General features: G+C 44.8%; 1 protein-coding gene across 2 annotated transcripts in view; it reads right to left on the bottom strand.

Annotated features, from left to right (window-relative positions):
- ptpn22 (protein tyrosine phosphatase non-receptor type 22) overlaps positions 1–27,487 on the bottom strand; it is a 116,817-nt gene extending 89,330 nt beyond the window's left edge. For both annotated transcript variants that reach the window (XM_033042284.1, XM_033042285.1), the window contains exons 1-2: positions 27,284–27,487; positions 3,534–3,642 (exon numbers count right to left, since the gene is read on the bottom strand). In XM_033042284.1, coding sequence (XP_032898175.1) covers positions 3,534–3,642; positions 27,284–27,373 — 199 coding nt within the window. In that variant the 5' untranslated portion in view covers positions 27,374–27,487. The remainder of the gene's footprint in view (positions 1–3,533; positions 3,643–27,283) is intronic.
- Between the last annotated feature and the right edge of the window lie 331 nt (positions 27,488–27,818).

Below are 27,818 nucleotides of genomic sequence, written 5' to 3'. Positions count from 1 at the left end.
AAATGCCTCTTTACTGCTGTTCCTTCAACAGATCTCTTTTTTTTTGCTCCAGATTCCAGCATTTTCAGTTTTAGTTCCGTTTAGAGATGCTGCATGAAACAGGCCCTTCAGCCCAACAAGTCTATGCCGACCACATTCACACTAGTTCTATGTTATCCTACTTCCTCATTAGATTGCATGTCAACAGGCCCTTTGGCCCAACAAGTCTATACTGACCATCAATTACACATTCACATTAGTTCTATATTATTCTACTTTCTCATTGCCAATCCCTACACACTCAGGGAAATTTACAGAGGCCCAATTAACCAACAAACCTGCACCTCTTTGATAGACACAAAATGCTGGAGCAACAGAGTGGGTCAGGCAGCATCTCTGGAGAAAAAGATCAGGAGACTTCCCGGGTAGAAGCTCTTCTTCAGAATCAGGATCTGGAGATTCAGGGTCGAAGTTCCCACCCAACACGTTACCCACTCTCATTCTCCAGTGATGCTGCCCGACCCGCTGAACTACTCTCGCAGTTTGTGTCCATCTTCATTATAAACCAGCATCTGCAGGTCTCTCCTGAACATCTTTGGGATGTGGGAGGAAACCGGAGCAAATCCACATGTTCACATGGTCTCTTGTTCCTCCCTCAACATTAACTCTTGTTTCTCTCTCTACCTTCTGTGTATTTCCAGTGTTATTGCTTGAAACAGCCTCAGTCAACTCTATCCAGACTCTTTAGAATCTTGAAAAGATCAATTATAGTCCTACTAGTCCAGTGAAAATATAGGGGATTTACATAATCCCTCCTCATAATCCTCCTTTATTTGGGCACTTTAGTATCCTTTCAATACCTACTTTTGAAATTCACCAACTAGAATTGTACATTCTTAATAATTTCATCAATATTTTCTAAAATATACATTTGAAAGACGTAGGATCTAAGCTATAGTAATTCGCTCATGTGTTATCGAACCAGGTATTTTAGTCACTGGATGAAATTCAGGTTGAGTCTAATTCTTCCAGGGACCTTAATAAAAATGAAAACTGTTTCAGGGACGGAACTAATGAATAGCAAGACCATTGCAACAACAAGACTCAGTAAGTTTCAAACTCAAGTAGGTTTCTGGTATTATTTTGGTGCGATTTATATTTAGGATAACAGTGTGGCTGAAGAGATAGCAGCATTTCCATAGAGTTCAAACTGTACTTCAAGAAGTGTTTCAGTTTCTAATTTAATTCTAAATTTGAAATAGACAATAGGCAATAGACAATAGATGCAGAGTAGACCATTCGGCCCTTCAAGCCAGCACCGTCATTCAATATGATCATGGCTGGTCATCCACGATCAGAACCCCGTTCCAGCCTTCTCGCCATATCCCCCGACTCCGCTATCTTTATGAGCTATATCTAACTCTCTCTTGAAAGCATCCAGAGAATTGGCCTCCACTGCCTTCTGAGGCAGAGAATTACACAGATTCATTTATATCCGAAGCTTGCAGGTAGAAATCCCAGATCTTCAGAAGAATTACAGAGCCATTAGATTTATAATGTTCTACCAACAGTTCTTTGTCTTTATCGATTTATTCACGCATTGGCATTTCAGTCTAATTGATGCTTTTTAACCATAATTGGGAGCATATTTCAGGAGTTAGGTACACAGGAATTTATCGAATGTGCAAGGTGATTTTTCCAGAGGTCAGTCTGTAGTGGGTACTGTTGTAGCAGAAAGTTCAATGTATTTACAGGGGTTTCCTGACAGTATATAATACATTGATCATACAATATTTGCAGGACATTCCTGGGCAAGAATCGTTGTTTGTGGCCAGGATAATGGTGCGGGAGAAAGGGAGGAGTGGTCCTCGTCTGAAGAAGGGTCTCGACCCGAAACGTCACCCATTCCTTCTCTCCAGAGATGCTGCCTGTCCCACTGAGTTACTCCAGCTTTTTGTGTCTATCAGTGGTCCTAGTATCGTTTATTGGTTTATTATTGTCATGTGTACTATGATACAGTGAAATACTTTGTTTTGTGTGCTACCCAGTCAGATCAAGGCATACACGTAAGTGTGGAATAATCATAATGGACGATAGTCGATCTTCTTCTGGGACTAGCACGCAAATAGTCGCCACGCTCCGTCACCATCTTCCATCTGCCAGGTATCGAGTTTCCTCATATATCATGTCTGATCTTGTCCTCATGAGATATGTATTTCTTATTTTCTCACTTTTTTGTAATGTTAAGGCCCAGTGTCCTGGCAGAACTGCCACGAGTGTGAGGCAAGGTATTGATGATGCAGGGTGCCAGCCAAGGGTAGTCCTGACCTGGAGTCAAGCTGTTGGTTCCTATCACGTCCAATGCAGCAAAAATATTTTTTTCCAAAATTGCTAGAATGTTATAATTTATAGGAATTCCCTGGAAGTCCAACATCACTTGCAAGTGTCACCAATGATTGTGCAGCATTTGACCCTGACTCCCTGTGGGTCTATTTAAAGATCAGTAATTTAAGTAGATTTAACTCAACTTCATTAAAGCAATATCAAAGAAGCACCTCAACTGATTAATAAAGTGCCTAGTGATTCACTATAAGGTGTCCTCCGAAATGTCCAGTGAGCCACTACCAACTATTAACAGTTCCAGCAGGTAACTCATTATCAGATCATCAAGTTGATTAGGAATGAACATTGAATCAGGTCTTGCCAGTGAAGGGAACCAACAATTAACCTGCAAACTTGCTGGTCTTTCAGATCACAGATCCTATAGCGGAGCAAGATAGACCACTCGACGAAAAAGACGTAGTACGGTCATGGGCAGATTCATGGTTAATTTTAGGCCCATAGGATACTAGTGCGGAGATGGAAGCCGGTTACGGAAACATCCTCGTAAAGATAAAAGTTATTTGGTAAAAATCTTCTAATTTTCAGAATTTTAATTTATTAACACAAACTGTTGCCCAGCAACATTGATTACACTGCGAGTCGGGTCGGGTGAGGTCTGGTTACGCAAATGGATGAAAAAAAGGCCCACGTTCCGTTCCGTTGCGTACTACACGTCAGCCCATTGCATTTAGTAGGAGTGGTCTATCTTGCTCTGCTATAGGATCTTTGTTTCAGATGTGGGAGGAAACTAATGCGGTCACAGAGAGAACATACAAACCCCACACACACAGCATCCCAGTCAGGATTGAAGCCGGATCTCTGGCATATGCCCGATCAGCTGTGACACTGGGCTGCCCATGAATTTATTTTGGTGCAACAATATAACCTCTCCAAACTAAGGAAAATAATTAAATCAGGAATTTAGTCTCCATAAGGGTAGCAGAGAAAATACACGCAACATTTCACATCATAGAAAAATAATTCAAATTTATTTCACCTTGTGTAATTAGACATCCAATAACAACTTTTAAATCCAATCAATAAGTTATCTGCATTTCCATGCAAACACTTGGCTAATGATTCGCAGATAAGGAAATGCGAACAGAATCTCACTAGAATCCAGTAGGTCTAAAATAGGAATTCGAAAATTTGAACTGAAAAGATGGACTTACAGGGTAGAATGTCTTTATAGCGATTCCTCTTGGCATTCTCTTGCTTCTCTGCATTACCTGATGAGTAGGATTTGTCATGTTTGTTTTTCATTGACTGCCTTTTCAGTCTCTGCAGGAGTATGAGGAAAAAAATCAAAATCAGATTTAAGAATTTTGCTGCATAAATACACAAGAACAATCTCTTGCTTTTTGTAATGCTAATCTTACATTCTAGTCTCCTTAATTTGCAAACCCCCCTTCCCCTCCTCTCAAGATCCCTCATTCAAAATGCCCAACATGCCAATTAATAAACAAATTAATAGAGTTATACGGTCATACAGTGTGGATGCAGCCATTTGGCCCAACCTGCCCTTGCCGACCAACATGTCGCACCTATTCTCGTTCCACCTGCGTTTGGCTCGTATCTAAAGAAGGATCTCGACCCGAATCGTCACCCATTCCTTCGTGCTGCCTGTCCCAATGAGTTACTCCAGCAATTTGTGCCTGTCTTTCATATCCTTCTCAAACTATCCAATCTATTAGTTTCCAATTTTGCTGCAGAATTTTAGAATGTGATAGCATAAATAATTGCCATTCAGTCCATCTAGTTAGGGTTGGTGAGTTGTGGCTGGTTTGAGTGATGGACTGAGGTGCTCTTGGGGCTGCTGTATTTGGCGCAAGTGTGGCATGTCCCTCCCTCCTACGCCACAGGGATCACCCGGGCTGCCTTCCAGTTCATCAGCGAGTCGAGGATATACCGGGTGCGACGGGCCACAACGCACAAGTCGGCAGACGACAGGGGTAAAAGCGTGCCCAACGTCACCCTCACCTTGATGGCCACCTTTGTGTGTGACTGCATCAGGTGGAGCGTAGAGCCAAGGCACGTGGGCACCAAGTGTCACTACCTGCTGAGGGTCTACCTGTCCCCGGTGTTGTGAAGGATGGGCCTGGCACAGATGCCACGCAATGTGCTAGACAGCTGGACATTGCCTCACCATCTGTCGTTTGTGGAAAGGTTCTTCCGGACCAACACCTTTGACCACAAGTCCATCGGGCAGTGGTCAGCACGGAACGTCCTGCAGGCAATGCAGGGAAAGGACTCCATGGATCCGGTGGCGTGGTTCCCAGAGCAGACTGCCCAGCTTGTCTGGCAAAATGCCTCATCTCCAGAACTCACCAACAAGCACCAATACCTAGCTTGGCTGGCGGTGAGGGGAGCCCTCCCAGTCAGATCCTTCCTGCACCCTCGGAACCTCACTGCCAGCGCACGCTGCCCTCGGGACGGCTGCTATGGAGAGGAGATGGTTGCCCACCTCTTTGCAGAGTGTGGATTTGCAAAGAGAGTCTGGAGAGGTCTGCAAGGGTCCCTGTCACGGTTTATTCCGAACAGCTCCGCCACAGAGGACTCTGTGATTTACGGACTGTTCCCAGGGATGCATTCAGAGATTGACATCGAGTGCTGCTGGAAGGTCACCAACTCGGTGAAAGACGCTCTTTGGTCTGCCCGAGCGTTGTTCACCACCCAGCCGAGCGAGATGCCCGTCGGGGAATGTTGCCGACTGGCCCGCAGCAGACGCCTTTGGCCTTATTAGATTTATTAATTGTTATCTGTGGGGTGGGGGATTGCAACCTTCACATGGTCCACCCTGTTTCGACGAATGCAATCAACCTGGCGTGCACAAACAGAAGATCAAACAGATCAAGTTGTCTAACAACTTTAAGCTGTGCACGCCATACGCAAGAAGAAGATTGTTATCTGTGATGATAGCCTTCTGTGGTGAGTGTATTGCTTTAAGGTCTACGTTAACCCGTGATTCCACGTCTTCTTTCACGTTAATCACGTTATTCCCAGTATCATGTATCTATACACTGTGAATGGCTCGATTGTAATCATGTATTGTCTTTCCACTGGTAGACAAAAATGCTGGAGAAACTCAGCGGGTGAGGCAGCATCTGTGGAGCGAAGGAAATAGGCGACGTTTTGGGCCGAAACCCTTCTTCAGACCGACGCCTTTCCGCTGACTGGTTAGCACGTAACAAAAGTTTTCCACTGTGCGTGACAATAAACTAAACAAACTATTTTTAGACACGTAGAAAACAGGTGCAGGAGGAGGCCATTTGGCCCTTCGAGCTTGCACCGCTCCATTTTCCTGCAGATCTTCCTTCCTTTTGGATTCCCAGCAGCTGTGTTCTGTATCCCATGTTTCCAGCAATGTATCTTTTTTTCTAACAGCCCTCATTCATGTTTCTTTAGTTACAGACAGATCAGCTAGAAACCTGAAGTCTAGACGTTATGTTAACCCAGTCTCACACGAAACAGGAGGAGCGTACCAAACCAGTTGATTCCAATTCAACAGTTAGTGTAGATTAGATTAGATTGTTTTATTGTCATGTACACCAAGGATGTAATAAAATATAACGCTGACCGCAAAGCAGCAGATTGTAGTGTAAAATGTGAGTAGTGTAAATTAAAATTAAAGTACATTAACGGAATTAACCAAATGAGGCAGAGTCAATAGTGGCAGCATATCAGAGAATGCGGTGCAAAAAACAGTCGGTTCAGGAGTCAGAAAGAAAAGTCTGCATATTTCATGCTTTCAAGCTGCTATATCTTCTTCCAGGTGGGGGAAGAAAGTAAAGGGGCTGGCCAGGGGTGGGGTGGGGGGGGGGGGGGGGGGGGGGTGGGTAGGCACGCTGGATAATACTTTCTAGCCTTTCCTGATGCAATGCACCTTGAAGATGGACTGGAAGGGAGGAAATGATGACCCCTGATGGACTGGGCTGTGTTCACCACCATCTTCAGGTTCAGGTGGTCTAGAGCAGAGCAGTTGCCAAATCAGGCTGAGACGTATCTGGTCAGAATATTTTCCAAAGCACATCTGTAGAAGATCAAGAGAATCCTCATGGACATGCCAAATCTTCTGACACTTCAGTGTCAATGTACTGGATTAAGATTTTTCGTCTGAAGAAGTGTCTCAACCCAAAATGTCATCTATTCCTTTTCATAGAAACATAGAAATTAGGTGCAGGAGTAGGCCATTCGGCCCTTCGAGCCTGCACCGCCATTCAATATGATCATGGCTGATCATCCAACTCAGTATCCCGTACCTGCCTTCTCTCCATACCCTCTGATCCCCTTAGCCACAAGCTCTCCCCTCCCTCTTAAATATAGCCAATGAACTGGCCTCGACTACCCTCTGTGGCAGAGAGTTCCAGAGATTCACCACTCTCTGTGTGAAAAAAGTTCTTCTCATCTCGGTTTTAAAGGATTTCCCCCTTATCCTTAAGCTGTGACCCCTTGTCCTGGACTTCCCCAACATCGGGAGAAATCTTCCTGCATCTAGCCTGTCCAACCCCTTAAGAATTTTGTAAGTTTCTATAAGATCCCCTCTCAATCTCCTAAATTCTAGAGAGTATAAACCAAGTCTATCCAGTCTTTCTTCATAGGACAGTCCTGACATCCCAGGAATCAGTCTAGTGAACCTTCTCTGCACTCCCTCTATGGCAATAATGTCCTTCCTCAGATTTGGAGACCAAAACTGTACGCAATACTCCAGGTGTGGTCTCACCAAGACCCTGTACAACTGCAGTAGAACCTCCCTGCTCCTATACTCAAATCCTTTTGCTATGAAAGCTAACATACCATTCGCTTTCTTCACTGCCTGCTGCACCTGCATGCCTACTTTCAATGACTGGTGTACCATGACACCCAGGTCTCGCTGCATCTCCCCTTTTCCTAGTCGGCCACCATTTAGATAATAGTCTGCTTTCCTGTTTTTGCCACCAAAATGGATAACCTCACATTTATCCACATTATACTGCATCTGCCAAACATTTGCCCACTCACCCAGCCTATCCAAGTCACCTTGCAGTCTCCTAGCATCCTCCTCACAGCTAACACTGCCCCCCAGCTTAGTGTCATCCGCAAACTTGGAGATATTGCCTTCAATTCCCTCATCCAGATCATTGATATATATTGTAAATAGCTGGGGTCCCAGCACTGAGCCTTGCGGTACCCCACTAGTCACTGCCTGCCATTGTGAAAAGGACCCGTTTACTCCTACTCTTTGCTTCCTGTTTGCCAGCCAGTTCTCTATCCACATCAATACTGAACCCCCAATGCCGTGTGCTTTAAGTTTGTATACTAATCTCTTATGTGGGACCTTGTCGAAAGCCTTCTGGAAGTCCAGATACACCACATCCACTGGTTCTCCCCTATCCACGCTACTAGTTACATCCTCAAAAAATTATATAAGATTCGTCAGACATGATTTACCTTTTGTAAATCCATGCTGACTTTGTCCAATGATTTCACCACTTTCCAAATGTGCTGCTATCCCATCTTTAATAACTGACTCTAGCAGTTTCCCCACTACCGATGTTAGATTAACTGGTCTGTAATTCCCCGTTTTCTCTCTCCCTCCCTTCTTAAAAAGTGGGGTTACGTTTGCTACCTGCCAATCCTCAGGAACTACTCCAGAATCTAAAGAGTTTTGAAAGATTATTACTAATGCATCCACTATTTCTGGAGCTACTTCCTTAAGTACTCTGGGATGCAGCCTATCTGGCCCTGGGGATTTATTGGCCTTTAATCCATTCAATTTACCCAACACCACTTCCCGGCTAACCTGGATTTCACTCAATTCCTCCAACTCCTTTGACCCGCGGTCCCCTGCTATTTCTGGCAGATTATTTATGTCTTCCTTAGTGAAGACGGAACCAAAGTAGTTATTCAATTGGTCCGCCATATCCTTGTTCCCCATGATCAACTCACCTGTTTCTGACTGCAAAGGACCTACATTTGTTTTAACTAATCTCTTTCTTTTCACATATCTATAAAAACTTTTGCAGTCAGTTTTATGTTCCCTGCCAGTTTTCTTTCATAATCTATTTTTCCTTTCCTAATTAAGCCCTTTGTCCTCCTCTGCTGGTCTCTGAATTTCTCCCAGTCCTCCGGTAGGCTGCTTTTTCTGGCTAATTTGTACACATCATCCTTCGCTTTGATACTATCCCTGATTTCCCTTGTTATCCACGGATGCACTACCTTCCCTGATTTATTCTTTTGCCAAACTGGGATGAACAATTTTTGTAGTTCATCCATGCAGTCTTTAAATGTCTTCCATTGCATATCCACCGTCAACCCTTTTAGAATTAATTGCCAGTCAATCTTGGCCAATTCACGTCTCATACCCTCAAAGTTACCTTTCTTTAAGTTCAGAACCATTGTTTCTGAATTAACAATGTCACTCTCCATCCTAATGAAGAACTCAACCAAGGGGGCACGTACAACAAGACTGCTAACTAACCCTTCCTCATTACTCAATACCCAGTCTAAAATAGCCTGCTCTCTCGTTGGTTCCTCTACATGTTAATTTAGATAACTATCCCGCATACATTCCAAGAAATCCTCTTCCTCAGCACCCCTGCCAATTTGATTCACCCTATCTATATGTAGATTGAAGTCACCCATTATAACGGTTTTGCCTTTGTCGCATGCATTTCTAATTTCCTGTTTGATACCATCTCCAACTTCACTACTACTACTTTCTCCGGAGATGCTGCCTGACCCGCTGAGCTACTCCAGTTTTTTTAGTCTACCTTAGGTTGTCTGTGATATGGCTGCCTCAGATTTTGAACTGTTGACTATTTCTACAACAGCTCTATTGATGATGATTGGTTGCCTTCATCCCTAGCTTCCTTAGATCAACAAACAACTCTTTAGTTTTGCTGATGTTAAAGACAAGGTTATGTTCTTAGCACCAGGCTTTCAATCTCCATCCAGTACTTGGTCTCATCAATAACTGCCAACAAAAATGGTATCATCGGCAAACTTGAAGATTGAGTTGCAATTGTACTCAGCGAAACAGTCATGGGTGTACAGGAAGTCGAGCGTAAGAATGCACACCAAACCTGAGAGGCAGCAGCTTTGCGGGTTATGGTAGAGAAAATGTTATGACCAAGAAGCCCAGAAGCTATTTGCAGAACGAGGACTATATCCTGGGTCCAGAAGTTTGGGGATGAGCTTATTCATTATTATAATGTTGAAGTTTGAGTTGTACTTAATGAATCACTTCCTGACCTGGCTGTTCTCATTGTCAAAGTGATCCTGCACTGAATCAATAGACAATAGACAATAGGTGCATTCGGCCATTCGAGCCAGCACCACCATTCAATGTGATCATGGCTGATCATCCCCAATCAGTACCCCGTTCCTGCCTTCTCCCCATATCCCCTAACTCCGCTGTTTTAAAGAGCCCTATCTAGCTCTCTCTTGAAAGCATCCAGAGAACCTGCCTCCACCACCCTCTGAGACAGAAAATTCCACAGACTCACCACTCTCTGTGAGAAAAGGTGTTTCCTCGTCTCCATTCTAAATGGCTTACTCCTTATTCTTAAACGGTGGTCCCTGGTTCTGGTCTCCCCCAACATCGGGAACATGTTTCCTGCCTCTAGCGTGTCCAAGCCCTTAACTATCACTGCAAGAGAGATGGCATCTTCCACAGACTTATTTTTCCTTTATGTGAGGTGCAATAAATCTAGATGATCTGGAAGACTGGCACTTACGTGGGCCATTATCAATCTTTCAAAGCACTTCATTTTGGTCAATGTTAAAGTTACTGGGGTGGTAGTCATTCAGATCGGTCACTTTGTTTTTCTTGGGGACTGGGTGGGTGGTAAACGGGGTGCCTCCCTGCTAGCTGTGTTCCCCTGTTGCGGGTTTGAGGAAGACCGAGCCACTGGGACAAACCCGAGACAACTGGCACCACCACGTGGTCAAGATTGGGTTGCTGGGAAAAGGTCTTAGACAGCCAGTCCCTCTCTGAGGCACACAGAGTGGCCGGGACAAGCCTGAGATGCCAGTGCCGCTTCCAGCCCATGGGTAACCAGGGTCTGTTCCCACACACAGAGGCAAAGACTGAGCCGCCAGGATAATCCAGAGACCACCAGCACCACCTCTTCAAGCCTAAAGCTAAGCTGTCAGGATAATTCTGAGACCACCAGCGCCTCTCGAGACAAGAGTGAATTGCTGGCAGAAGCCCGAGGTTGCTGCATGTCCTCCTTCAAGACCAAGACTGAATTGTCAGGACAAGCCCGAGGTCGCCAATGTCACTGCACATGCACCCCAAGAACGATGAGCAGTGCCCCATGTGGTCCTGGACTTCCCTGTTGCTGTAAACAAGACATATTACTGGAGTTCACCCTACTATGAGTGTGGGTGCAGTCACTGCAAAACCTGGCATTGTCCACAAATCCACCAGGAAAAATGCTGTTTTCCAACTAGTGAAAGGCCATGTTTGCTGATTGGATCTTTTAGTGTTAAGTGTAGTGCACTGGTTTATCATTTCATATGAAATATCACAGCATTTTATTCAATTAACACAGCAGAGTAGTATTCAAGGGCGGCACAGTGATGCAGCTGGTAGAGCTGTTGCATCACAGCGCCAGACCCGGGTTTCATCCTGACTTCGGGTGCTGTCTATGTGGAGTTTGCACGTTCTCTCTGTGACCACGTAAGTGCTCGGGTTTTCTCCGACTTCCCAACGATGTGCGGGTTTGTAGGTTAATTGGACTCTGTAAATTGCCCCTAATAAATAGGGAGTGGATGCAAAAGTGGGTTAACATAGAACTAGTCAGTGGATGGTTGATTGATGGTCGGCGTGGACTCGATGGGTGGAAAGGCCAGTTTCCAATCTGTATCTCTAAACTAAATAAAACAAAACTCAATCACAGGTCTGTGACCTCTGGCATAGACGATTACTTCCAGGTCAATGCAGACAATAAAAACCAAGTTTAAATAACCCCACAAATGTTTGTTTCATTTTCTTTTAAGAATTTTTGTTTCCTCATTTAAACATCCTGGACATGGATTACACGAAAGGTCATACGACTGGATAATTCTTGACTAACTATTAGATAATCTGGTCGCTTACTGACTGACCATGAGGCACCAGTTGCTGTATCTAATGACATGGGTGGTGGTAGCAAGCAGGAGGAATCGTGGTGAACTTTCTACGACCATTCTGAGGCAGAGTCTGGTTTATTCCTCACAGTCTATTTTTTGGCAATTTCTAAAGTGGTAACTCCAGGTGACTTAAAGAAGATGAAAGCTCATTCAGAACAGAGACTTGGAAGACTGAGGCCAAAATGCAGTTGCTATCCCTCCAAGCAGAGCTCCTGGTTGGGGTGGGAGATTGCAACCTTCACGTGGTCCACCCTGTTTCAACGAATGCAATCAACCTGCCGTGCACAATCAAATAAGATCAAACAGAACAAGTTGTCCTACAACTTTAGGCTGTGCACGCCGTACGCAAGGAGAAGAAGAAGAAGAGCTCCTGGTCTAACTCTCCACTGCATATGAGGGTTTTCTGGATCATACTGGTAGTGAGGTCGGAGGTTTGCAAAGTATTATTTTATCACCAATGAAGTAATCCTAAATCCTAATCCTTTTAATTTAAAACACAAGGTGCTTATGTAATTCAGTGGGCCAGGCAACATCTATGGAGGGAATGGACAGGCAACATTTTGGGTTGGGAGCCTTCTTCAGACTGAAGGGAGCCGACCCGAAACGTTGTCTGTCCATTCCCTCCACAGATGCTGGCCTGCTGAGTTCCTCTAGTATTTTGTTTTGCTTAAGATTCCAGCACCAGCACCCAAACCACCTCCTCCCCAGGTACCTTCCCCTGCAAGTGCAGGAGATGTAACACCTGTCCCTATAACTCCTCCCTTGATCAGGGTGGTATTATCAAAACATGGGACAAAAGGAACTGAAATCATCGATGGAAATTCTTTTTAAAACAGACGACAGGATTCAGTGAACACAAGTATTTATCTCACTTGCTTAACCTTGTGGAACTGCAGTAAATAAAAATTATTCGCTATAAATGTCCATCTTCATACTACTTTAAAATTGTGACAAATAGCAGAACTGAATTTGCACAGTGAAGATAAAAGGAGACTGTCTGAATGGTGGGAGCCACTGAATTTTTACAAAATACGATGAAGTGACTAGAAAAATGGTATACATGCCCTCCCTTTCCTCCTGTTCCCACAATTGATGTGGCAATCCCCTTTCTTCCCTGTGGCTATCAAACTGCATAACTCCTCCCCCTTCGGTCGTGGGGTAGATTGACTTCCCTCCTCACACCCCCCCCCCCCCCCCCCCCCCCCCCCACCCCCCCCCCCCCCCCCCCCACCCATCTCCATTCCTTTCTACTCATCACTTTAATTTAATGTTTCATGTATTTTGTGTCATATGACTGTTGGCAGATCAATTTCTCTCCTGGGATAAATAAAGTTCTATCGTATCGTATCCCCTTGATGTTTGCCTCAATCACCAGACTATTTATTTCTTGTTGACCGGTTGCACCGTGACTTGGTACGGCATCCTGAACGCCCAGGAGCAGAAAAGGCTACAAAAAGTAGCAATGTTACAACATGTTGAGATTTTAAAAATCAAGTTTGCAATTTATCCCATCAGACAAAGCATAAAAAGAAGTTTAATTTGACACCTAATTCACTTTCATATCTTCAGTATTAAAAAAGTTATGGCCATTTACATACTCGGAAATTAGCATCTTGTTCCCTATTGCTTTTCCATTGACTTTACACAAAAGCTGTGATCGAGAACAGTCAAAAGCCCATAACTTTCTTAAAAATTAAGAGAACTGAATGAAATTTTCAGTTATTATAGATTGAAGCATTCTGAAACAAATATAAAACATCTTACTTGGATGACCTGAAATTAAAGCATATAATTAGTTAATTACCTAATTGTAGCTAATTACAAAATTGACCGTTGTGACAGATATAGTAATAAACACCCAGACTGCCTTGAAAATTCAAAAATGTGATATTCTCAAGATCAGAACTTCAATATTATTGTATTTTACTTCGGAGTGACTACGTGAAGACCCCGCCAGCACGGCACAGCGTCTCACGCATTGCAACAGCGACGGGTGGGGGAAGAGCGCTCCCGCGGCAACGTTTAAAACGGGACCTGCAGGTAAGTTAATCTTATTCTGAGGTTGTTTGTTTTCCAGCCCTTGCTGTGTTTTACATTTCAGTAACCGTGGACAAGGGAAAAAGGATGAAGAAGGTCGCGTCCCGTGTGAGTGTGGTGGACCAGGAAGGTTCCGGCAGTGGGGGGGTAGACCGACGGCACCGAGACCGCATTCCCTGCGGTCCACAGTCACTGACTTAAACCCTGCTCAGCCGAGCCCAACGCCGCAAGCTGCTCAGCTCGAACCAGCGCAGCAAGGCGAAGCAAAAGTCGGTCCAGCCGATAGACTCGGATGAGTCCGGTCAGGAGGACGTGCTGCCTGAGAGCAGCAAAGGTAACGTCTATCCCGCATGGAGCGGTTAATGGAGCAAATGCTCCAGCGAGACTTGCTCTGGGAGATGGAGCAAGCTCGCCATGGAAGTCCTCGCACTCCCACAACAGCAAAGTATTCAACGCTGTCCATCGCATCTCCCTCGACAGAGGGGAGCGTTGGGGGCCAGGGCTGGGCTGGCCTGGAAGAGGGGATCGTGGCTGAAGATACCAGCAGTGTGCTGGGGGTGCAGGACCAGGAAGAGCTGCTGGGAGTGGTCAACAAGTTTGCGGTACCACCGCAAGCGGGACAACTGGTGGCCAGCATAGACTACCTGTCCTTCCATCCTCTACAGGAACAGGTAGTGAATGAAACAATGGATAAGTACATACCTCCAGAGAACTGCATCTCGTTAAATGTACCCGCCGTCAATAGTCAAATCTGGGGGTACATCGGGATGGGCATAAGGGCCCAGGAGGTAAAACTTCAGAAAATCCTAAAACTTCTGACTTCGGCTATAACATCTTACGCTCGTTCCGTTGATGGTGTTGAAATGACTGACAATCAACAGGACACACTGGCATTACTGTGTAACACACAGTATGAAGTAAACTGCCTGAGGAAGAACGCTATCAAACCTGCCCTCAACCCCAAATTCAAACCAAGAAAAATGGTGGATGTCGCATCATTATTGACTTAACTAGGCTGAATACTTTTGTTAAGTATATTCATTTCAAAATGGAAACATTTGTTACTGCCAAACAATTAGTTTCCGAAGGATACTTCATGGCATGCATGGATCTAAAAGATGCATACTATTCAGCACCCATTCATAAGGATCATCGTCGATACCTAAATTTTAACTGGATGGGGCAACAATGGCAGTATAAAGCGTTGCCTAATGGGTTAACATCAGCCCCTAGACTATTTACCAAGATATTGAAGCCAGCCTTGGCAATACTAAGAAAACAAAAACATATTGTCATGGCATATCTTGATGATTTTTTTATTGTGGGGAAAACCCTGGAATTAGCTAAATTAGCGGTTTCTGCTACCAAACATTTGTTTGAAACACTGGGGTTTATCATCCATCCAGTTGACACCATCCACAACTATGGATTATCTGGGATTCACAATTAACTCTGTCCACATGTCTGTAACATTGCCAAAGAACAAAGCAGCAGATTTGGTGGAAGCCTGCAACAAATTGATTGTTACTAATCAACCATCTATTCGACAGGTGGCAAGAGTGATTGGGAAACTAGTAGCAGCATTTCCAGCTACTCAGTTTGGACCTTTGCATTACCAAAATCTGCAAAGGGCAAAGGTGCAAGTGCTAAAACAACATACAGGTCATTTTGATCAACCTATGCAATTACCAGCCAAAGCAATTTCGGAGTTACAATGGTGGAAGGAAAATATTTGGCATAGTTCCAGCCCCATCGTTGTCAGTAACCCATCATTCACAATACAAACGGATGCCAGTGCTCATGGCTGGGGAGCAACTAACACTATATCTAGTACTAGTGGTAGATTGAACATACAAGAATCATCACTACTACAAACACTGGGTATAAATTATTTAGAAATGTTGGGTGCGTTTTATGGGCTAAAAGCTTACTATTCAGCTATGCACCATCTGCATGTCCTCCTACAAATTGACAATACCACGGTGGTGGCTTATATTAATCATATGGGTGGAATAAAATCGATATTGTGTGACGATCTGGTTAACACAATCTACCAATGGTGTGTCGACAGACATATTTGGCTATCAGCAACTTACCTACCAGGTAAGCTCAATACAGTGGCAGACACCAGGTCACGAAAGTTTAATGACAACACCGAATGGATGTTGAACCACAAAGTATTTGCTGATATTACTATGCGGTATGGTACACCTGATATCGATCTCTTTGCATCCAGACTGAATCACCAGTTACCAACATATGTTGCTTGGGAACCAGACCCTGAGGCAGCAGCGATGGATGCTTTTTTGCTGAATTGGGGAAAATTGTTTTTCTATGCCTTTCCCCCCTTCTGCCTCATCAGTCGGAAAATACAAATGGACTCAGCTTCAGGTATTTTGGTAGTACCCGATTGACCTACACAGCCATGGTTCCCTGTGGTCCTCGACATGGTCTCTGAACCGCATATGACCATTACTGTGCCTTGGGAGGCTGCAGTTGGTGAAGCGCACAAACGCAAATGTCTGAAGTATTCAGACTTAGCAACCGAGGCAGAACAATGCGGCTGGCGTACCCAGGTCAACAACCAGACTCCTGAAGGCAATGGGAGTTCGAGGACAGGCCTTCCGGCAAGCGGTCAGGTCGCTGTCAGAGGCTGCCGAGCGAAACAGCAACTGGCTGTGGCTGAAGAGGAAGGAATCCAACTGGGCTGCAAAATGAGCAGCAAGAGGGGTAAAACGGAGGGGAGCGCACCTGGGACGCCAGGTGCTGCTGTTGAGCCCCTGGAGGTGTCGTGGGCCAATCAATGAAACACAAAGGAAGGAGGGTGCCCACCTGATGACCCCAATGAAGTCTTTACCCCTACCCCCACTCAAGATAGTAAGAAGGTGCCAATTATAGTAGGGATTGTAATATCAAGTCCTATAAGCTCAACTATATTCGTCAGCATGAATACAACCCATGGTAACTATTTGCGGTCTGAAGAAGGGACTCGATTCTAAAGGTCACCCATTCCTTCTCTCCAGAGATGCTGCCTGTCCAGCATTTTGAGTCAATCATCGGTTTAAACCAGCATCTGCAGTTCCTTCCTCCACAAAACATCTGAAAAGCTCTGGTGCATCTTTTCAAAGGCCAATGTGTTCTTTATGGAAATGCAGTGGCCAGAACTGAACACATCTTTCCTTATGAGGTCATGCTATTTGCATTCCAGTCCCCTTGCAATAAAGACCCATGGGGCAAGAACATTTCCAATCACTTTTGTGTTTAAGGATTTGTCTGATATAGCTGCATGGATTTCTGTGTTACTCAACATACTTAATCTCTCATTCAGAAAGATGTAATGTCATGTTTCTGGTATTGAAATTGGATGGGTTCGCACACACTCAGGAAACAGGCCCTGGAATCCACCCAGTATGTACCAACCATCAAGCTCACTCTTATACCAATACTATTTTTATTCTCCCCACAATCACATCAACTTTCCCCAAATTGCATTCCTCACCTACTCACTCGGGGCAATTTAGATTGACCAATTAATCTTCCACCCTGTATGTATTTGGGGGAAACTTAGGCACTCGGAGGAAACCCAGCCAATCACAGGGAGAATGTGCAAACTCCACACAGACAGAATCAAAGTCAGAATGCCTTACAGCATTTGCAGTGCCGGAGAGCCAGGTTCGATCCCGACTACGGGTTCTGTCTGTACGGCATTTGTACGTTCTCCCTGTGACTGCGTGGGTTTTCTCCAAGAACTTCGATTTCCTCCCACACTCCAAAGACATACAGGTTTGTAGCTGAATTCGCTTTGGTTTGTATACTTGGTATAAATGTAATTTGTCCGTACTGTGTGTAGGCTTGTGTTAATTTGCGGGGATCGCTGGTTAGTGTGGACTTGATGGGCCGAAAGGCTTGTTTCTGCACTGTATTTCTAAACTAAACTAAAAATGGAATCCAGGTCACTGGAGCAGTGAAACCTCGGAACAATAAACTGTGCCACCATGTTGACCAAGCTATTTTACACAGGGCCCAAGAGGAATATAAAGCGTGCAGGAAATAAACAAGGAATAAGAAAGGCTATAATGGGCCATGACATTTCCATGGCGACTAGGATTAACATAGGCATCCTATACATCCATTAAAAAGTGTCACTAGGGAGAGGGTATGTCCATGCAAGGAAAGTTATGCCAGGAGTCAGAGAAAAACGTGAGATAATAAACAACTGTTTTGCATCGGTGTTTACCAAGGAGAAGACATGTTAATGTCAAGGAGGAGGTGCTGAGTGTCGGTGAAATAGTCCCCATACACCTGGTGTGGGGTATCTGGGAAACTGAGGGAAGTAACATAGGAGATGAGTGGGACCTTGTCAGAGATCATTGTAGCCTCATTAGCCACAGGCAAGATGCCGGATGATTGGTGAATAGCCAATGTTGTTACCAATAAATTATAGGCCAGTGAGCTTACATCAGTGGTAGGGAAATTAACTGAAGAAACTTCTCAGGGACAAGATATACTCGCTTTTGGAAAAACAGGGACTTGTTTGGGAGAGTCAACCTGGCTTTGTGCATGGCTTCCTGTCTCACAAATTGACTGTACTTTTTGAGGAAGTGACGATGAGAATTGCTGAGTGTAGGGCACAGTGGATATTGTCTATGTGGACGTTAGTAAACAATTTGACAAGGTCCATCGTGGCAGACATGTCCAGAAGATCAAGTTACATTGGATCCGTGGTGAGTTGGTAAATTGGATACATAACTGGCTTGGTCATTGGCGTCAGAGGGCAGAGGTAGAGGGGTGTTTTTCTGACGGAGGTCATAGACCAGTAATGTTCTGCACGGATTAATGCCGGGACCTCTGTTTGTAGTATGCATTTTACTTCGGAGTCACGTGAGTGACTACGTGAAGAAGCCCGCCAGGACGCATGCGTGTCATTGCGCTACACGCATTGCAACTCGTCATTGTTGGGAGGAAGGACGTTCCTCCCAAACGGCAGAGTTTCGAACCTGCAACAGAAAGGTAAGGGAACGTCGTTATTTACTTACCTTTTCCTACAGGAAGGCTGTTGAAAGCTGGCAAGGGAGGAATCTGCAACAGCAGGTAGCCAGCAAACGGCCACTAGCACGACAGTCCCTTAGCGGGAGTTCGTGCGACTTCAGCTGGGGGGGGAAGAACGCCGACAGGAGTACCCTGGAGCCGTCAGCCCGACATCTCGGCAACAGCCCAAGGACCTACGCTACGGGGTCCGTGGGGCTGCGGGAGGAAGGACGTTCCTCCCAAACGGCAGGCTGAGAACCAGCACAGGTAAGAGAATTCTCCTTACCTTTTCTTTACAGACGTCGCTGCCGTTTCTGAACAACAGCAGGCAGCCAGAGCCATAGACGTCGCTGCCGTTTACTGAACAACAGCAGGCAGCAACTAATGTCGGCACCAGCATCTCCCATAAGGGAGCAAGTGCCAAAACTTCACCCCAAACAGGTAGAGGATCAGAGCCAACAACCCACAGAGACAGTGGGTTGTATTTATGTTCTGTCCCCTTTTTTAAAACCAGGGGACATAGGAGAATAGAAGGCATGCTAATTCCCGTTATGGGAACAGCTGTGTCCAACTTTCTCCCGACTCGCTCCCACACCGGTCAGGGCGGGAGAGGGAGCAAAACTAATGTTTTTCCCCGCATGGGTCTTTACAGAAGGGGAAGCTGGACAAAGGAGTGTCCACAAGTGCTGCTAGTGAAGCTGGCTGGGGAAGACAGCGGAATCGCAGGCAGCCAGCAGCAGCTGTAGGCACGTTTTATCTCCCGCTTTAGGAAGAGCAGTGCCGACTTTTGGTTTCCACTCCGGCCAGAACACCACGGCCGGGCAGGAGACCATTCATATTTACTTCAAGTTGACTTTTGACAGTCAAGCAAGGCAGCAGACGGGGTGGAACGACGTTCACCCGTAGCTACGATTTAACTTGGACCTGCAGGTAAGAGTTGCAGTCTTTTTGTATTTCCTTGCTAATTGCAGGTGCAGAAACAACGGGCTGCGATAAAGCTGGTGGGCTAGATGAAACCAGCTGTGCCAGATGTCCTCCACACGGGCCATATCCACTCCACGGAAGAACAGTAAGGACAAAGCTCGAAACGGAGGACCGTGGAGCAGCGGGCAACCAGCAGCAGCCAGCGGCACTTGGATCACCCATAGTGGGATCAGCTGTGCTCAATGTCGCCTCCGCACCAGCCAGGTCCACGCGGCTAGGCGGGAAGGCTAGACACAAAACAAACAAGGTCGTGGACTCAGAGGAGTCCGACTTTGAATAACCGCAGGCGGCCAGCGCCCGAGAGCGCTGTAACGGAAGAAGCGGTGTATGGAGCTTTGCTCCAATATGACAGACTCCGGGAGATGGAGTCGGGTCACTGTGGGACCTATGATAAACCCACAGCAGTACCTCTTTGAGGGCTGCACAATACTTATACCTCGTCAGAGGGGAGCACTGCGGGTCAGTTCTGGGCTGACCTGAAAGAGGGGTCCGCAGAAGAAAAGATAAGCTCGAAGGACCGGTATCCAAAACATGAGTCTTTTAAAGGCCATGGCCCAGGCCGGCCTTCCTGGAAGATGCGGACCCCCATCGCCGAACAAAACCGAAAAATCCAGACTCCAGCGCTACAACAGCAGCGAAGAACCTACAAGAGGTAAACCTGCCACTAGAAACTGTAGAGGTAGGTGGGTCTGGTTCCCTACAATATACAATGGGAACGGAGATTGGGTAGAGTTTACACTCTTTTTTCTGAATGCACGGAGCATGATTAAGCAGTATCCAGGGATATACAACAGAGTTTACGCACTAGTACAGCCCTCCAGTTCAATATATACTGAACCGAATGTTCATGCTTTTGATAAGGGAATCAAAAGCGCAAGCTGAACTGAAGCGGTTTCACATGATAATGTAATTGAGAAACTCAACACGAACTATTAGAATTCGTGTCCTATATATTTATCAAAGACAAAATAGATACCTTTGTTACTGCTTAACAATATAACCCAAAGGTTGCTTCAATGGACAGCATCGATTTAAAAGATGCTTACCATTCAGTGCCTATACGAGGTGACCACAGATGTTACTTAAAAATTCTACTGGATGGAACAACTCTGACAGTATTAAGCACTGCCAAATGGGTATCATCAGCCCAGGCTGTACATGGCATATTTAAATGACACACTCATTATAGGCAAAACTTTGGAATTGGCCAAACTGTAACAGCCACAAAAAAGTTATTTGGAAAACTGAGATTTATTTTCATCCAGTTAAATCTAAACTAACGTCTTCCACTACTATGGACTACCTGGGGTTTCACCTTTGACTCAGTTCACATGTCGGTGACTCTGCCTAAGGGAAAGGCGAGAGATTTAATAGAGGTTGCAATAACCTCACTGACATCAGCAAACCATCCATCAGATTGGTAGCAAAGCAATTGGCATAATAATGGCTGCCTTTTTTCCAGCCACAATTTTGGACCTCACTACCAAAACAAACAGAGAGCAAAATACAAGCACTCTAAATTATGCAGATCACTTTGACAGATCTGTGAAAACTACCAATCAAGCTAAAATGGAACTAAAATGGTGGATAGACAACATCTTGCCTTGTTCCTATCCAAGCATTGTCAGTAACCTTTCCAAGGTCCTACAATCTGATACCAGTGCACTTGGGTGGGGAGCCACCAATACCAATACCACCGTGGTAGCATACAATAACCACAGGGTGGAAACAAATCGACATCATGTGACAACCTGGCTATACAAATTGGCAATGGTGTATCCAGAGAGATATTTGGATATCAGCCACTTACCTACCAGGAAGACTAAATTCAGTGGCAAATACTAGGTCACGCAAATTATGGAAAACAACAAATGGATGTTGAATAAAATAGTATTTGCTGATATCACAGCAAAACATGGAACTCCAGATGTCGATTAATCCGCGTCCAGACTTAACCACCGGTTATCAAGTAATGTTACGCAGGAACCAGACCCTGAGGCAGCGGCGACAGATGTATTTTTCGCTCCATTAAGGGGAATTGTTTATTTACGCATTTTTCCCTCCTTTTTCCTGCCTCATCAGTCGGGTATTAAGGAAATACAACAAGACTCTGCATCTGGTATTAATAGTACCCGATTGGCCTACAACCATGGTTCCCAGTGGTATCGAACGTGGAATCAGAGACATGAACATCCAATCTGTTCTGGAATATCTGGCAGGCCTCCAATATGACGAGGGGCTCAGTTACAGTGCCATCAACTGCGCCAGAAGTGCCCTATCGACTTACCGATGGCAGGGGACAGAGCATTACACTGTTGAGACTCACCCACTGGTACAAAACTTATGAGGGGAATTTTTAATACTATCCCCAAGAACCAGATACTCCCAAATATGGGATGTAAGAATAATCCTGAAGATGCTCAGGAATTGGTCTCCAGCAACAGTTCTGTCCCTAACCAGACTGACATTAACAGTCATACTAAAGGTATTGGTCACGGCACGAAGGATACAGTCACCACAAACACTAGACTGGACAACATAATTTCTCAACAGATAAAATTAAGTTTCATATCTTTGAGATAATAGCAGAACAGAAAAAGGGATCAGCAGGCCTCAATATACAATTAGGTCATACCCAACAGATGACCGTCTGTATATAATAAGACATCTGTCGTTATACATGAAGAAAACAAATATCCTAAGAGGCTATGAAAAGGCACATTTTGGTCAGCCACTAGCAACCACACCAAGAGTGACGGTCCAGACCATCTCAAGATGGCTAAAACAGTTGCTAACCCAGGCTGGGGTGGATACTAAAATTTTAAAAAATCTTTTCCACCAGGGCTGCAGCTACATCGGCAGCATACAGTTGGATGTACCAATGGACCAAATCCTCAAGGCAGCAGGATGGTCTGGAGGGGAAACATTCCAATTATTTTGTAATAAACCAGTAATGAAACCTGGAACGTTTGCAGAAACAATTTAAGTTCTGTAAATTAAATTAAACCCATAAAAGGGGTTATAAACTTGTGTTAAACATTTTATGATTTCAAAGTCGAATTCATGTCCAAATTATGTTAACACAATTCCTCCCACAGTCAAGGCAGACGCGATGCATGGACTCGTTCCACGGCATGAAATCACAGAGCTTTAAAATCTTCACGTAGTCACTCACGTGACTCCGAAGTAAAATAGTAAGATTAAACGAGAACTTACCAGTTTGAAGTTTGATCTGTATTTTATGAGGAGTTACGATGAGGGATTACGTGCCCTCCGCTCCCACCCAGATCATATACTTAACTGGTACCTGTTCTCTAATCTTACTATGTTTAGTCATTACAGTTATCTGTGATCTCACACCGCTGCTTTGAAGAATGACACGCATGCGTCCTGGCGGGCTTCTTCACGTAATCCCTCATCGTAACTCCTCATAAAATACAGATCAAACTTCAAACTGGTAAGTTCTCGTTTAATCTTACTATTAAATATATAAATGAAAATATTTTATCTGATTTGTAAGTTTGCTGATGCCATGAATATTGATGGTGTTATGGATAATGAGGAAGTTGACAAAATATCCAGCAGGATACAGATCAGTTGAAAATTTGGGCAGAGTAATAGCAGATGGAATTCAATGGTTGAATGAATACTTTATAGTCACATGTGACAAGTCACAGTGAAATTCTTTGCTTACATACCCAAGGTATGCAAATAGTCACCACATGAAGGTGCTGACAAAGTTACAAAGTATCCCCGCTCGGTCCCCCTTTGTTCTCCCCCCTCCCCCACCCCCGCTCCTCATGTGGTTCCCCCCCAAGCCGGGTCCTCCTTTGTTCTTTACCTAAGATGGACGTTAGAGGTGATGAGCTTTGGAACATCAAATGCAGGAGGAAAGTAAACGGTAAATGGCAGGACTCTTACAAGCATTGACGTACAGTGAAATCATGGTGTGCAAGTCCATAGCTTCGTAAAAATGTCTACACAAATGGGGAGAGTGGTAAAGAAGGTTGCCTTCATTGACTGGGGCATTCAGTATAAGAGTTGGGTGGTCATGTTGCATCTGTATAAAACTTTGGTTCGGCCACATTTAGAGTATTGGATTGTCACATTATAGGAAAGATATGGAGGTTGTGAAGTGGGTGCAGAGAGGTTGCCAGGATTGGAATATATTACCTATAAGGAGAAAACAGAGAAATGTGTAATGTTTTGTTTAGATTTTAAGGCTGAAGAGTGACCTGATAAAAAAAAAAAGATAAAATGATGAGAGACTTAGATCGGGCAAATAGTAATTTTCATGTCAGACACTGGAGATTATAGGTTTAAGATGTGAGGGGGAAATTTAATGGAGATATGCAATGCATGTTTTTTTCCACACACATCAAGAGTTGTACATGTCTGGAATGTATTGCCAGGGAAGGTGGTTGAAGCAGATATGCCAGCTATGCTTAAGAGGTATTTAGATAGATATATGAACAGGCGGGGAATAGAGGGATACAGATCATATGTAGGCAGATAGAATAATTGTCATTATGGTTGGTACAGTCACAGTTGGCCGCCGGGGCTGTATTGGTGCTGTGTTCTATATTCTATATATGTTTGAAAGTGAATGGCAATGACAGATAAAGTCAATGAAAGATTGGTTCAAGCATATCCATCAAAAGGAAATTGGGTTGATAATTGTCCAGTAACAACTTAGCCTGCCCATGAAGAAAGAGTTGAAAAATTGGATCAATTGAATATCTCAATCAAAGAGACAATACAGGCATGGTGGGCATCCTTCTTTATATAAGATTGCATGATTGACCATGGTGATTCATGACACATGTACACACACATGCACTTAATAAAATGCTTTATGGGAGGATGTGAAGGATATTTTTGCAAAGCTGGCCTCGACATTCTTGGCCGGACCTTGTGATTTCTCTAATTTTACAATGATCGTGATATCCAGTTATAAGGCAGCCCTCCTTCAGACCATGTACTAACCTTCACCCAGTCACAACAAGCTATATATGTGCCAGAAATACACCAGCATCTTTCAAAAATATCTACAATTGCTTTAAGGATGGTTTTTAGAATGTCATGTGATATATCGGTATGTGGCCTAACTAAATAACTTCCTGCAAAATGTCTTGTTTAACAGGTTTAGAATAATCTTGACCCAAATTAAAGACCTGTTCACCTTAGAGAAAAGGATTAATTTTCATTTTCAATACGGATGTGGTTCTTTTAGGCCATTTTGCGCAACAACCACTTTTAAACAATGGAACACTTCAGAAGCACACAAGGCCGCCCGCGTGCAAATGCTGTCATTCTCAGGGCTCCATGAAAAGACTAGCAGACTCCTGTAAAGTCCTGCAAACTGAAACTTACTGGCCAGGATCTGCTACAAATAATGACATGATCTGGGTTTCCTTACAAATGCTGACATACTCCCAACCGGGTCCCAGACATTCCCTGTGAAAAACTGCACACTTCCAGGTAACAACCTCAGTTGCTGGGATGCCAGCCTCTGCACTCTCAGTTCATCCATATAAAAGGTGACGACACATCCCTCCTGCTCAAATCTGCCAGGTAATCTGCCAGGCAGATAATGGATGATGGCTTCCAAGATGGTGCCCAAGCCAGATGATTAGAAACATAGAAAATAGGTACAGGAGTAGGCTATTCGGCCCTTTGAGCCAGCACCACCATTCAATATGATCATGACTGATCATTCAAAATCAGTACCCCGTTCCCGCTTTTCCCCTCATATCCCTTGATTCCATTAGCACTAAGAGCTAAATCTAGGTCTAGACTATTTGCCTGCTAGCCACAGAAGCAGATCTACAATAGACAATAGGTGCAGGAGTAGGCCATTCGGCCCTTTTAGCCAGCACCGCCATTCAATGTGATCATGGCTGATCATCCCCAACCAGTACCCCATTCCTGCCTTCTCCCCATATCCCCTGACTTAAGGCAATCTTTAAGAGCCCTATCTAGCTCTCTCTTGAAAGCATCCAGAGAACCGGCCTCCACTGCCCTCTGAGACAGAGAATTCCACAGACACACAACTCTCCGTGAGAAAAAGTGTTTCCTCGTCTCCGTTCTAAATGATAATAATATATTTTATTGTCATTGCACATAGGTGCAACGAGATTTTGTAAGCAGCTTCCATCCGATAGTCATAATTTAAACAACTCATAAAATTTAGATACCCCACGAAACATGATTTATTAAAAAAAACTGTAAAACAGTCTAAAGTGCAAATGTGTCTGCCGGGTCGATGTGAGTGAATACAGTTCATGGGGTGGGGGTGGGGCACTCAGCGGGGCCGGTTCAGAGCAGCGACAGCTCTGGGGATGAAGCTGTTCCTCAGTCTGGAGGTGCGGGCGTAGAACGCCTTAACGTCTGCCGGAAGGTAGGAGTTCGAACAGGCTATTACAAGGGTGAGAGGAGTCTTTGTGGATGCTGACGGCCTTCCTGAGGCACCGTGTGTAGTAGATGCCCTTACCCCTTAATGGCTTACCCCTTATTCTTAAACTGTGGCCCCTGGATCACATATTACAATCGCTCCACACACTTAAATCTCTATTCCCATAGCAACATTCCGTACTTTGATTATGCACTAAACGCGTCATGTATCTGTACACTGTAAATGGATCGATTGTAATCATGCATTGTCTTTCAGATGACTGGTTAGCACTCAACAAAAGCTTTTCATTGTACCCTGGTACACGTGACAATAAACTAAACTGTACTGAACAATCATGAGGAGCGATGCACTTTTATTCCCTTTCAAACTTTGTGTCCTTATGTCCTTAGAGATAGTCCTGAAAGAACACCTCCCCCCCCCACAAAATCCAGGAGTCAAATTCAGAAAAAAGGTGTAGTAGACTCGAGTGTGTATCCCAAAGTGCCTTACAGTCAATGTTGGAAAGTAGACACTACTCACAACTGCAGTGTGGGAAAGGTGGCGGCCAAACTATACACAGCAGGATCCCACAAACAACAATGCCACAATCGCCCCAAAGCCGAAGAAGGGTCGCTGGATGTAGTACGCTGAAAAGTTCCAGGTAGAGCATCACTGAGCACTGAACAATTTTATACTGGACAAGCCAATTAACCTCAAACCTGTACATCTTTGGAGTTTGGGAGGAAACCGAAGTTCTCGGAGAAAACCCACGCAGATCACAGGGAGAACGTACAAACTCCATACAGACAGCACCCATAGTCGGGATCGAACCGCTGCGCCACCAATTCTCGTCACCCAGTCCTTCTCTCCAGAGATGCTGTCTGTCCCGCTGAGTTACTCCAGCATTTTGTGACAGTGGGATAAATATCGGCAAGAATTTCAGGGCGACTACCCCGGCCCCCTATTCGCCCTGTGTTTAATGGCTCCAGAATTGGCAGCGTTACCTTCAGCACCCTTGGTGCCAAGTCCCGTAATTCTCGACCTACCTTTCCGCCTACCCCTAATCCCAATGTTTTTGGCCAAACCTGTTTGCTCATTCGCCCGACTAGCCCCGGACACGTGTTTAGTTGACAGCCCGCCGAGGCGCTCATGATGAAGACCCGCTAAGTACAGGAGCCCCAGGTCCAGACCTTTGCCTCCCTCCCCCGGAGAGAGATTCAAAGTTCCCCAACTATGAAACCCGTCCTTCGGTTAAATGCTGAGTGTGAGACATTCTCCCAGTCAGTCAGTCAGTCTCACGCCTGTTGCTTGCCTCGTTCAGCGGCTGCCGTGTACATTTCAAAGTAGTTTCAACAATGGTCTTACCAGAAACTCCCCGGAAATATTCTGGTCCTTGCTGAATTTCTTGCCCTGAACTTGTTTGAGGAATTTCAGCAAGACAGTTCTTTGGTCCATGCTGTGAATGGGGCAGCTGCCGGCAGGTCTTGCCGGTCGGCGCAGGACATGACAAACGTTGTGATCGCAGCTGGCCAGAAGGGCAGGACTCGGCGCTACATGCCTGCGGTTTTAGTGAAGGAGGGAAATCGGCAGTCACTGTGGTCAGAGGAGGGGCAAATATACACACACACTCTCCGGGTCCTAGCGCCCCGGGCGGTGCATCATGCTCAGCCGAATTAAAGAGGCAAATTCGACGCATAATTAAACATTTTATTCGTGTAGGAAGGAACTGCAGAAGTTGCTTTAGACACAAACAGCGGATCGGGCAGCATCTCTGGGGGAAAGGGATTAGGTGACGTTTAGGATCGAAACCTCAGACATTTTATTCCCTCGATTTCACTTTGTGTTTCAGGACAATAAATCCCAGCCAAAACCAGAATAGTACTGTGGAATTTTAGCTGAC

Source organism: Amblyraja radiata, chromosome 24 (assembly GCF_010909765.2).
Source record: "Amblyraja radiata isolate CabotCenter1 chromosome 24, sAmbRad1.1.pri, whole genome shotgun sequence".
NCBI lineage: Eukaryota > Metazoa > Chordata > Chondrichthyes > Rajiformes > Rajidae > Amblyraja > Amblyraja radiata.
The sequence above is the reverse complement of the archived record's forward strand: the minus strand, read 5'-3'. Positions and strand labels throughout refer to the sequence as shown.